Here is a 10,053-nt window from a genome sequence, read left to right as displayed (position 1 = left end):
CGGGAAGCCCAGCGACTTCATCTGTGCAATGGAAAGCCTCCCAATCCTTTGGGAAGTTTCGGGAATCAAACCTAGGTTAGTTTGCGTCTGTTACCGGATTGTTCCCGTGCTGGGAAGGCCTGGATGGGTGAAACGCTTCCTCTCGCGCCGCCCCTCGCCGCGGCCCCCGCCCACGCCACGCCTCCCGGGGACCGGGAGCGCAGCTCTGCTGGGCGTTCCGGGGAGTCCCGGTGGGGGAGAGGGTCGCAGCACGCATGCGCGCCGGGGCGCCGGTCCCCATAAGAGCCGAGCGCGGCGCCCAGCGAGCGGAGTTAGAGCTTGTCCGGAACCGGGAAGGGGAGGTGCGGGCGCGGGCGCCCATCGCCCCGAGGAGTGAAACTTCCGTGGGAGGCTCCGAGCCGTGTGCGCCTTCCCAGGGCACGCCAGCGACGAACCGAAGGCCAGCGTCCGGCGCTTGGGGCCGCAGAACCTCCTGCAGTCCGGAGAGCCGGGGCTGCCTCCGAGACCCTCGTGCAGCAGCGACCGCGCTGACCGCCAGCCCGGCGGGCTCCCGGACCCCCGCCCGCGCCCTGGACCTCCCGGGGCGGCGTGCCCCCGGGGAGTGACCGCCGGACCTGGGGAGCGGAACTTGGCTGCCGCACCCTCGGGGCTGCTCCGGCGCGCGGTGGAGCCATGGGGACCGAGCTGGGAGCCCGGGAGGCTGAGCACCGCCGGCCGCTGCACTTGCTGCCCGGAACCCTGCGCGCGCTGCCCGCCTGCCGCGCCGCTTCTCGCCGTTGGAGAGCTGAATAAAGGAAGGGAGACGCGCCCCGTTAGCGTGGGACCCGGAGGCTGAACCCCTCGTGCAGCGACCTGGATCCAAGTCGGCAGCGGTGCGCCCAACGGTCACGGGCTCTGGCGAGCGTCCCCTTGGGGATGAGGTGGATGGGTCCCACAGCAGGAGAAGGCTCCAAGGACCGAGGGACAGCAGCCCCGGCGGCGCCCTGACGCCCCGAGAAAGGTCTCTCCAACTTGCTCTGCGGAGGCCAACCTGCCCACGCGACCCGGGCCGCCTGGCCGGGAAAGGAGATGCCTTAGGAGTCCCTGACCCTGCGGCCGGGCTCCTGCGGCTCCTGGACGTCGCGGCACACGGGAGAGTCCCGCGCGGAAAGCGCCGCGAGGGACCGTTAACGAAGAGTCTCGAGGGTCGCCGAGACCGCTCTGCACCTTCTTGGGGTGGTGCCATGTGGGGCGCACGTCGCGCACCTCCCGCTTCCTGTGGCACCGCCGCTCTGCTCCTGCCGCTGCTGCTGGCTGCCGTGCTGGCGGCGGGGGCGCGGGCCACCGGTGAGTACTGCCACGGCTGGCTCGACGCTCAGGGCGTCTGGCGCATCGGCTTCCAGTGCCCCGAGCGCTTCGACGGCGGCGATGCCACCATCTGCTGCGGCAGCTGCGCGTTGCGCTACTGCTGCTCGAGCGCTGAGGCGCGCTTGGACCAGGGCGGCTGCGATAACGACCACCAGCAGGGCGCGAGCGAGCCTGGCCGGGCGGACAAAGAAGGCCCTGATGGCTCGGCAGGTAAGGCGACCCAGGGCGCAGCGCAGAAGGGGAGGGCTGCTAGCTTTGTTAGGTCAGCAGGGATCTGGGAGGCTGGAGAGGGTTGAGATTGGGAGCGCTGAGATTTCAGGAAAGAGCTCGCAGGCCAGAAGGCGGAGCCTGTGCTCTTTCACATCCATTGATTGTGCTTAGTAGCAATTCGCCACCCTGGGCCTCAGTTTCCCCATCTGATCGCTAAAGGGTGACATGGCTTGGATTTGCCAAAGACAAGTCACACACCTACGGCACTGTGGCCTATAAACAGCGCCCAGATTGCTTCCCTTTAGGGCCCTCTTCCCCTCCTGTGCCCCAGGGCTCCACAGGACTCCATTTCTTGGGGATACCCAGACATGGCTTGTACATACCCTCCACTTAGGCATCCTGACTTGGACACTTCCTTTGAACGCTCTTCAGAAGGCAGGTGGCTCCTTAGGGGGCTTTGCAGTGTGTATGTGTGCTGGACGTTATGGAACCCCTGGGGACTCAGCCACACCTGGGCAGTAGTGGGCTGCCCCTTTCCCTACCTGAGGCTTTTGTACTGTGTTGCTCTCCAGGTTAGCTGTAGGTATGACACCTGGAGCTGTGTCCAGCCTTGCTCTTTGTGGCTTTGACTCTTTTAATTGGGTATTTTTTAAAATGTGAAAGCTACAGTTGGAAAGTAATCTCATGAAGAAAATTTCAAGGTTGTACTTCCTCCAGTCTTTAGAAGCCTTCTCAGACTGCATCGCCAGAGGAGCTACACCAGGGTGTGTGTGTGTGTGTGTGTGTGTGTGTGTGTGTGTGTGTGTGTGCAGAGAGAGAGTTAGAGGTAAAATTCAAGTCTGTCCCAGAAGGCCATCTCCCTTTATTTTGCTGGTGTTACATTAAGTAGATGGCTTTTTCCCAGCCCCATGAGCCCAGGCTTGGCACTGTCTGAGCACTGGCACCTACCTCCTGGTTTCTGTGTTTCTGTGACTCTCTCTCTGGGACCTAGTTCGAGATAGCACTTGCCAGCCCCGTTCTCTTTGCAGTCAAGCGTTTTATTAGAATGCTGCACCCATTGTTTGGGCTGCTTTGAATCTGGAGGGAGGAGAACTTGGTAATTTTAGAGAAGGTGCCATTTTAAACTGCAGGCTCAGCCTTGCCCAGTGTGTGGCCTCAAGAAATCAGCCAGGGCCTAAGCTGCTACAGTAAGGTGTCCCCCTGCTGAGGCGGGCTAGCTAATGATCTCTAGAAAGTTGGGATGGCTTGGGACAGAGCAGTAGGCAGCATCCTTAGGATGCTGGTATTGTGTGTGGGTTCCTTCTTCATTCTGCTTTTAAACTCCTTTCCTTAAAAATCCTTTTCCTGTGCTTCTGCAAGTGAAGGACAGCATGCCTAATTAAGCCTGCGGGCTGGAGGCGGGGCTTATGGTAGCACAGCATTCTTTACTCCTGTGTAGTTATTTACACTTCCAATTAAAAATCCTGGAAAGAGAACAGTAATTTCTTCCCTGTACTCATTATGCAGGCCGAGACTGGGGTTAACTAGTTTTTGCTGTCACGTTAGGGGTAAAACATTTTTTCTTAGTATTTCTCAGTTACCCATTGGGGACTGATCTTAATTTAGAGAATGAAATATTTGTAAACTCTGCAGGAAGAAGCTGGCCTATCTGTCTGCAGTCTTCCCTAGTGAGCCTGTAGGAATAAGGCAGTTAGAACAGGGGTGCAGTGGGGTCAGCTGTGCTGGGGGCTGTGGCAGGTTCTCCCTGCCTGCTGGGCCCTACATGGAGAGCACTGGCCCTGTTCAGCTGTGAAACTCGAGGTGCTCTTCTGTTGTCAGCCTTTGGGCGAGTGTGTACCTCTAAAGTACGTTTTAGGGACTATTATTTTTTGGCATTATTTTTCAGGGATTCTAAAAACCCACCCTCCAGGAACACAGTCTGTAGAGGACGGTCAGTGGCTACACCTGACCTCAAAGAGATGGGCTCTTTCCTAAAATGCTGTCCTCCTATCTGACCATGCATTGGCACTGTGCCAGCAAGACCTGCTGAGTCCCGAATTCACGAATTTGTACCTTGCCATCGCTGTGTCTGGTCACTTTCCCATTGCTCAGTGCTCACATGGGGCAGGATGCCCCGCCTGAGAACCAACCCTGCGGCTAGGCAAGGAGGTGTGAGAGATTTTGCTTTTGTATGTTTATATATGTGTTTGTGGGAGTTTTTGCTTATGTATTTATTTTTTGATGGACATGGTAATTACATATACTTACGGTGTATGATGTGAAGGTCTGGTGAACATGTCAGTTGGGGAATGATTGATGCAGGCTAATTAGCATAGCCATTACCTTATACTTGTACCATGTCTTTATGGTATGTTTTTACCTGTATCACCCGGCTATGCCATAGGTCACCAGAACATGCTGCTCCTAGCTAGCTGTAACTTTGTGCTCCATGGCCCGCCTTTTCGTGTCTTTCCCTGCCTGCTACTCTCCCAGGCTTGGGAAACCAGTGTTCTACTCTTACCTGCTGTGATACCAACTTTATAAATTTGTGGGAAGTTTTTATTTTTTGTAGCATCTCAGACTCTGAGTTAAATTATTGATTTATCTGCCCACTAAAAAAAGAACTTGCTTAAAAATGGCAAAAGAGACATTTTTGAGGAACATAAGACTAAGGAGAAAAAAAATCTAAGAAAACTCATTGTGACTCTGCAGATCCTGTCTACGTAAGAGGGTTAGAACCATAGCAGGTTTAACACCATAAGCCAGTACTTTGCTAAAACTCTGCCGTTTGTCTCCATCATTGCGGTAGCTGAATGGAATGGTACATATTAATGGTTTAGCCCTGAGGGCCGTTCAGCCGCACCTAAGCCGTCTTGGGCCTTCCTGGAGCAGTCCCCAGAGCCTGGTGCATCTTCTGCACTGTTCCCGTGAACGAGACGCCCAGCCTGGGCTCTGTGTTCCTCCTCTCAACATTGCTGGTCCACCTGTTGTCACTGCCAGTCTCCGTTCTGTTTTCTGCATTCTCAGAGTAGATCATAATGCCGTGTTTCCCCCCTTCTCCCCAGTTCCCATCTACGTGCCCTTCCTCATTGTGGGCTCCGTGTTTGTCGCCTTCATCATCTTGGGGTCCCTCGTGGCGGCCTGTTGCTGCAGATGCCTCCGGCCCAAGCAGGAGCCCCAGCAGAGCCGTGCCCCGGGGGGCAGTCGCTTGATGGAGACCATCCCCATGATCCCCAGCGCCAGCACCTCCCGGGGCTCGTCCTCCCGCCAGTCCAGCACAGCAGCCAGCTCCAGCTCCAGCGCCAACTCAGGGGCCCGGGCGCCCCCAACACGGTCACAGACCAACTGCTGCTTGCCCGAGGGGACCATGAACAACGTGTACGTCAACATGCCCACCAATTTCTCTGTGCTGAACTGTCAGCAGGCCACCCAGATAGTGCCACATCAGGGGCAGTACCTGCATCCTCCATATGTGGGGTACACGGTGCAGCACGACTCCGTGCCCATGACGCCAGTGCCGCCTTTCATCGAGGGCCTGCAGCCTGGCTACAGGCAGATCCAGCCCTCCTTCCCGCACACCAGCAGCGAACAGAAGATGTACCCCGCAGTGACAGTATAGCTCACAGCACCCCGGATTCCTTTACCAGCCTAGGGAGCACTGGGCTGGACGGCTGAGGGGAAATTCCGCCCCCGGAATGGGATTGCCTGTGTGATTCTTTCGGATGGCTTCATTTGCCCCTAAACTGTATGAAAACATCTCCGAATTAGCATTTCTGGGTATGTTTCATTCAGTGTATCACTGATTCATGATACAAAACGGTATCTGCCACAGTTACTGCCTGTATTGTTGTTGAGCAGGTGACAAACGCTTCAGCCCCTAAGTGCCCTTGAGGTGTGGTTGTCAGAATTTTATGAACTGATAGAGGGAGGGATCTTACTATGTCATTATTATTTTCCTGTTTTTGCTACGCAAGAGTGGAAATACCTATTAATTCCCTTTTTCCTGGGCCACTTTTTAAAAAATAAGCATACAGGGTTGAAGGAAAAAAAATAACATGATTATTATAGAAAGAAACCCGTTCGAACTCTGTGAGATTTGTCATCAGTCTCAGCATGTCACAGGTACACTTTAGTTTTGTTGTAAAAAGATATATATATGGTCTATTTTTATGCTCTTTTCGGGCCTATTTTGTGCTTTTTTAAACCTTGTGTAGAGATCTTATTACAAAATGATTTTCTACATTAAAAGAGACTGAAAGAAATTTTGCAGTTAATGCATATGGATATTTCAGGACTCTGGGATTACTTTAATCTTGAAGTAGTGGGTGGTATAACCAAACCATCTCCTTCTTGATGGTGTCTTAGTAATCTGACTTTACAGTGGCATCTGAGAGGTAATCAGATTGTTTACACAGAAATCATAAGTTACCTCTTGCTGCTTCTCTGAGTTTTGCCATGTGGTATGACTTGGCATTTTGTTCTGTTTGGTTTTCAGACCCGTGTCCACTTTAGTGTCGAGGACAGTTGATTTCTGTAGTTATAAATGAAGCTCAGTATTTCCACCTGGATCTGACAAGACACTTTCTTAACTATAAAAATTCAAAGATAGTGTTATAAAGATACTTAGTATAGCTCCTCAGCCATAATCTGAGATGCGGGGTCAGATTTAAGCCTCAGGCATGAATAACTTTTGTAAATCACTTTTTTAATACTCTATCAGAATGGCTCATGTTTTCAGGCAGTCATGACTATTAAGTCAAGAGAAAGGTATTTCAGGGAGATATTGCCTTTCCTCCCCCATAAGTCTTTTTTTTTTTTCTCCCTCTTTCTGGCCTCAAGAGCACTCTATTGATTAATGTTCTGACTTATCAAATTCAAGTGAGTTTATTTGTGTATTGTTTATTTACAGAAAACCTTTAAATATGTGCAAGTACATTTCTAATCATAAGCAAAGTCAAGATTTGTAATTAAACAAATCATTGTAAGGTATGGTCTTTTCACACATTTATGTCTTGGCCACCTGTTATGTCACCTGTCATCTATCTCATGACTGAATAGTATTGTTTGCAAATGGTATCCAACAAAGATAATCAAAAGTTTTTAATAACCAAAGGTAGGGGAAATCATTTTACTTTTTAATAAATATTTTATGGTGTGAATACCTAGGGGAGTTGGTTTTTTAAAAAAAAAATTCCAGTGTATTTGGTAATTTTTTTCAAGCGGTCAAATAAATCCATTAATAGAACCAGTGACTAAAAATCGTAAATACTGCTTTTTAGAGCCAAGAACTTACTGCAGAAAGTTGTCAGTATCTAGGAAGTTTAGGTGTGTGTTCTTTGGGTCCATGGACATTATTTTTTACTATCGTGGTGTTATCAGGCTGATGGATTCCCTGTACTGCTTTTGAGGAAAGAGTCCTATTCACCTAAGGAAGTAAAATTTGTAACACCTTTCGCATACCCTAGCAGTTGGCAATCTGACAGTGAAGCCCCAGAAAGTAAATCACGAGGCTTTCAGCAGCTGGCCGTTCAGAGCACAGAAACAGTGAGAGGATCCATCAAGAAGGAGGAAGGCTGTGTTCCAGTAAACCTTTCTGGTAAACATAGAAATGTGAATTTCACAGAATTCTCATATGTTACAAAGTACTACTTTACCTTTCCCTTAGACCATTCCCAAAGGCGGAATGGTCTTCCACCCGAAGCTCTAGGGCTGTACAGCACCAGGAGGTAAGTGGGACCCGGCCCGTGGGCTCTGGGGCTGGTCCCCCACCTGTGCCAGCTCGGTCCCCCGGGGAAGGCACCTTTGTGATGTCCTCACAGCCTTTTCAAAACAGACGGAGTGCTTGCTTCTCTTGCTAGGAATCTTCTAATTTTTTCTTTTGCTACATTAAAAATGCCACAAAGTAAAAGTATATTTTAATAAGCAAAATGAGATTTCTCACGTTGAATGTGGTCTTTCCAAACATATATCATTAGAAACAACTGTTGAGCTTTGATGTTTTAACAAAAACCGGGAAAATCTGGCAAAATAGGAGGTCAAATACCTGGTTTAAGTATACTTTTTTTCCCATAAAATACAAAAAAGTACAATCCTATAAGGTGTAATAATTACGCAGTAGCAATTTTTTACAGTGTGTTGAAAAAAAAACAGCATTTTCATATGAAAAGTAATTTGCTGTTGTGCATTTTATGTTCTAAAACTTTACACTCTCCAAACAGCCCCTCATTTAAACACAGTTATTACAGTCTTCTTATCACCGGCATAGTTCTGGAAGTCCTCTTTGGTGAGGGTCTTTAACTGTGCTGTTATGGCTACAACCATGGCTCAGATTGTTTCGAGATGGGTACCTTTCGTGGTCATTTTGCCTTTGGGGAAGAGCCAGGGGCTGTGCAGTCCCAGATCTGATGAATGAAACCCACGAGGATGCACCGTGATGTGTTTGTACCATCAGACAGTGCTTGGCAGGAGGGAGGATCGCTCCATTTTTGATGATGCCTCATAAAGAGACAAACAGGATTTTTCAAACTGGTTCAGAAAGTGGCAAGAATGACAAGATCCTGGTGTCTGAACTGTGAGGGAATGTTCTGAGGAGGGTTCACGTGTCTTCTACGATAACACATTTTTAGAAATTTAACATTCATTATATATTTTGACCCTACTTTACATATTACTGGATAAGTTTAATTGATTTTATTTTTGGACTGACAATCATTTTATTAAGTTTTCTAAGTCATTACAACCTACACATCATGTCTAGCTCATCCAGCTCAAGACATCACTCAGATAGACAGGAAAAATCCAGTAGGAAGCCCCCTGGGAGGTAAGAGCTCTGCTTGCAGATTCTCGATGTCTGGCTCTGAACCTCATGCACATGGAATCGCACCGTGTGGACTCTCGTGTCTGGCTCTCACTGCTTATTACGGCTATTGTTGGATGGAGCGGAAGTTTGTTCTTTCCACTGATGTGCACCATTCCACTGTCAAGTATATATTAGTTACCGGCTGTGCTGGCCATAGGCGTTTGGGTTATTTTCAGTTTTGTGCTATCAGATTTTTTTTAAACCTAGATTTTATTATAGTCACGTTAATGCCCAGACAGAAATTCAGCACTGCACCAGAACTGGGCTTACCAGCACTGCCCGGGCAGCTGCCCAGTGGGAACTGGCCGGTATCTTTTCCATGGTCCCTGTCAGAAGGATGCTCTTCGGAGACAAATCCCGGGATTCAGAGACTGTGAGTGTCAGATTCAACTCTCTCTTCATCTGTGGCAACTGTGTGACCACTCCGGAGACCTCTCTGAGCTTTATTTGGTTCAGTGGGGCCCACGGTCGGCCCTCTGTGTGGGCAGGCAGCTGTGCGACTCCACTGAGGACCAACTCCACAGTGTCTGCCGGCACAGTTTTCTCCTACTGTGGCTTTGGGTATGTACTGTTGTCCAGGCGCTCTGGTTTTAGCTAAGCAATGGGGTCTTTGGCTGAGTCTGGACCCACCTTTAAAATTTCGCCTAAAGCCAGGCAGGGTGACACATGCTTGTAATCCCAGCACCCTGGGGGTCCGAGGCAGGAGGATTACGTGAGTTTGAGTCTAGCCTGGACAACAGGTAAAAGGTTGTTCCCTGCCACGCTGTATGGCTGTGTCACAGGCCCAAAAGACAGACTGAACCCTCTGAAGCTGTCAACAAAATAGATATTTCTGCTTTATATTCATTTATAGTGACAGAAAGCTGACTTAGGGTTGGTTTCACGTTACCTGGAAATCCTTGAAAACCAGGGTACTGGAAGGAGCAGCAGCACAGACAGGGACCAGTCTGCCTCTGCTTCTTGACACTGTTCCTCTCTATCTCTCGTTCCCGTAGCACTAGCTCACACCCTGTCCCATACCTATTTCTGTGCCTGTCTTCCAGACAGCACACCCTTGTGTCTACACGCCTCCTTGGCCTCTGGTACCTGCTGTGCACAGTATACTCACTGCTAATATTGGTGGGAAGGGAAAATATTGGGTAATTAGAATATTAAGAACGTCAAACAAAATGTTCCCCAAGCTAAAGCTCTATGTCACTTATGCAAACCCAGCATCCAGTATCAGTAGGCATTGCACAGGCTGGAACACAGGCCTTTCTTTGATTACCAAAGTTTCCAGGCTGTATGCTGGCCACTCCCTCCATTCAAGGCCATTTGGAAAGCAGTGGGGCCAAACTCGGAGGGCCGGGGCAGCAGATAGGTTAGGTCAGCAGAAGAACTTTTGTTTTTTGCAGTACTGGGATCACTGAGGGTCTTGTGCATGACAGGTGGAATCATGACAGATTCCACCTGAGCTATGCCACCTCCCCAGAAGAAGATATTTTAATTACACAGAGTTTAATGTATCCACTATAACTGCTGGGAAAATAGAGGAAAAGTCAGAAAGCCTTCGTCTACAATTATTTTAGAATTTCAAATTAGGACGTTAGTTTCTTAGAGTGTGTGCTAGAGAAGTATCAGCAGTACAATACTTTGTAAATAGATCTAATAACTATAAA

The 10,053-nt window shown here is 49.5% G+C and overlaps 1 protein-coding gene across 1 annotated transcript; it reads left to right on the top strand.

Annotated features, from left to right (window-relative positions):
• Positions 1–323: 323 nt before the first annotated feature.
• On the top strand, positions 324–6,695 carry Shisa2 (shisa family member 2). Its single transcript, XM_003477399.5, has 2 exons — positions 324–1,557; positions 4,602–6,695. Exons 1-2 carry the CDS (start codon positions 1,224–1,226, stop codon positions 5,153–5,155), a joined length of 888 nt encoding a protein of 295 aa, XP_003477447.1. The 5' UTR covers positions 324–1,223; the 3' UTR covers positions 5,156–6,695.
• The last annotated feature ends 3,358 nt before the right edge of the window (positions 6,696–10,053 follow it).

The sequence above is a fragment of the Cavia porcellus genome, unplaced genomic scaffold, assembly GCF_034190915.1.
Source record: "Cavia porcellus strain 051 isolate PalLab524CR breed Dunkin Hartley unplaced genomic scaffold, mCavPor4.1 scaffold_21, whole genome shotgun sequence".
In the NCBI taxonomy this organism is placed as follows: Eukaryota; Metazoa; Chordata; class Mammalia; order Rodentia; family Caviidae; genus Cavia; species Cavia porcellus.
Note: the sequence above shows the minus strand (reverse complement) of the source record. Positions and strands in the feature narration are given on the sequence as shown.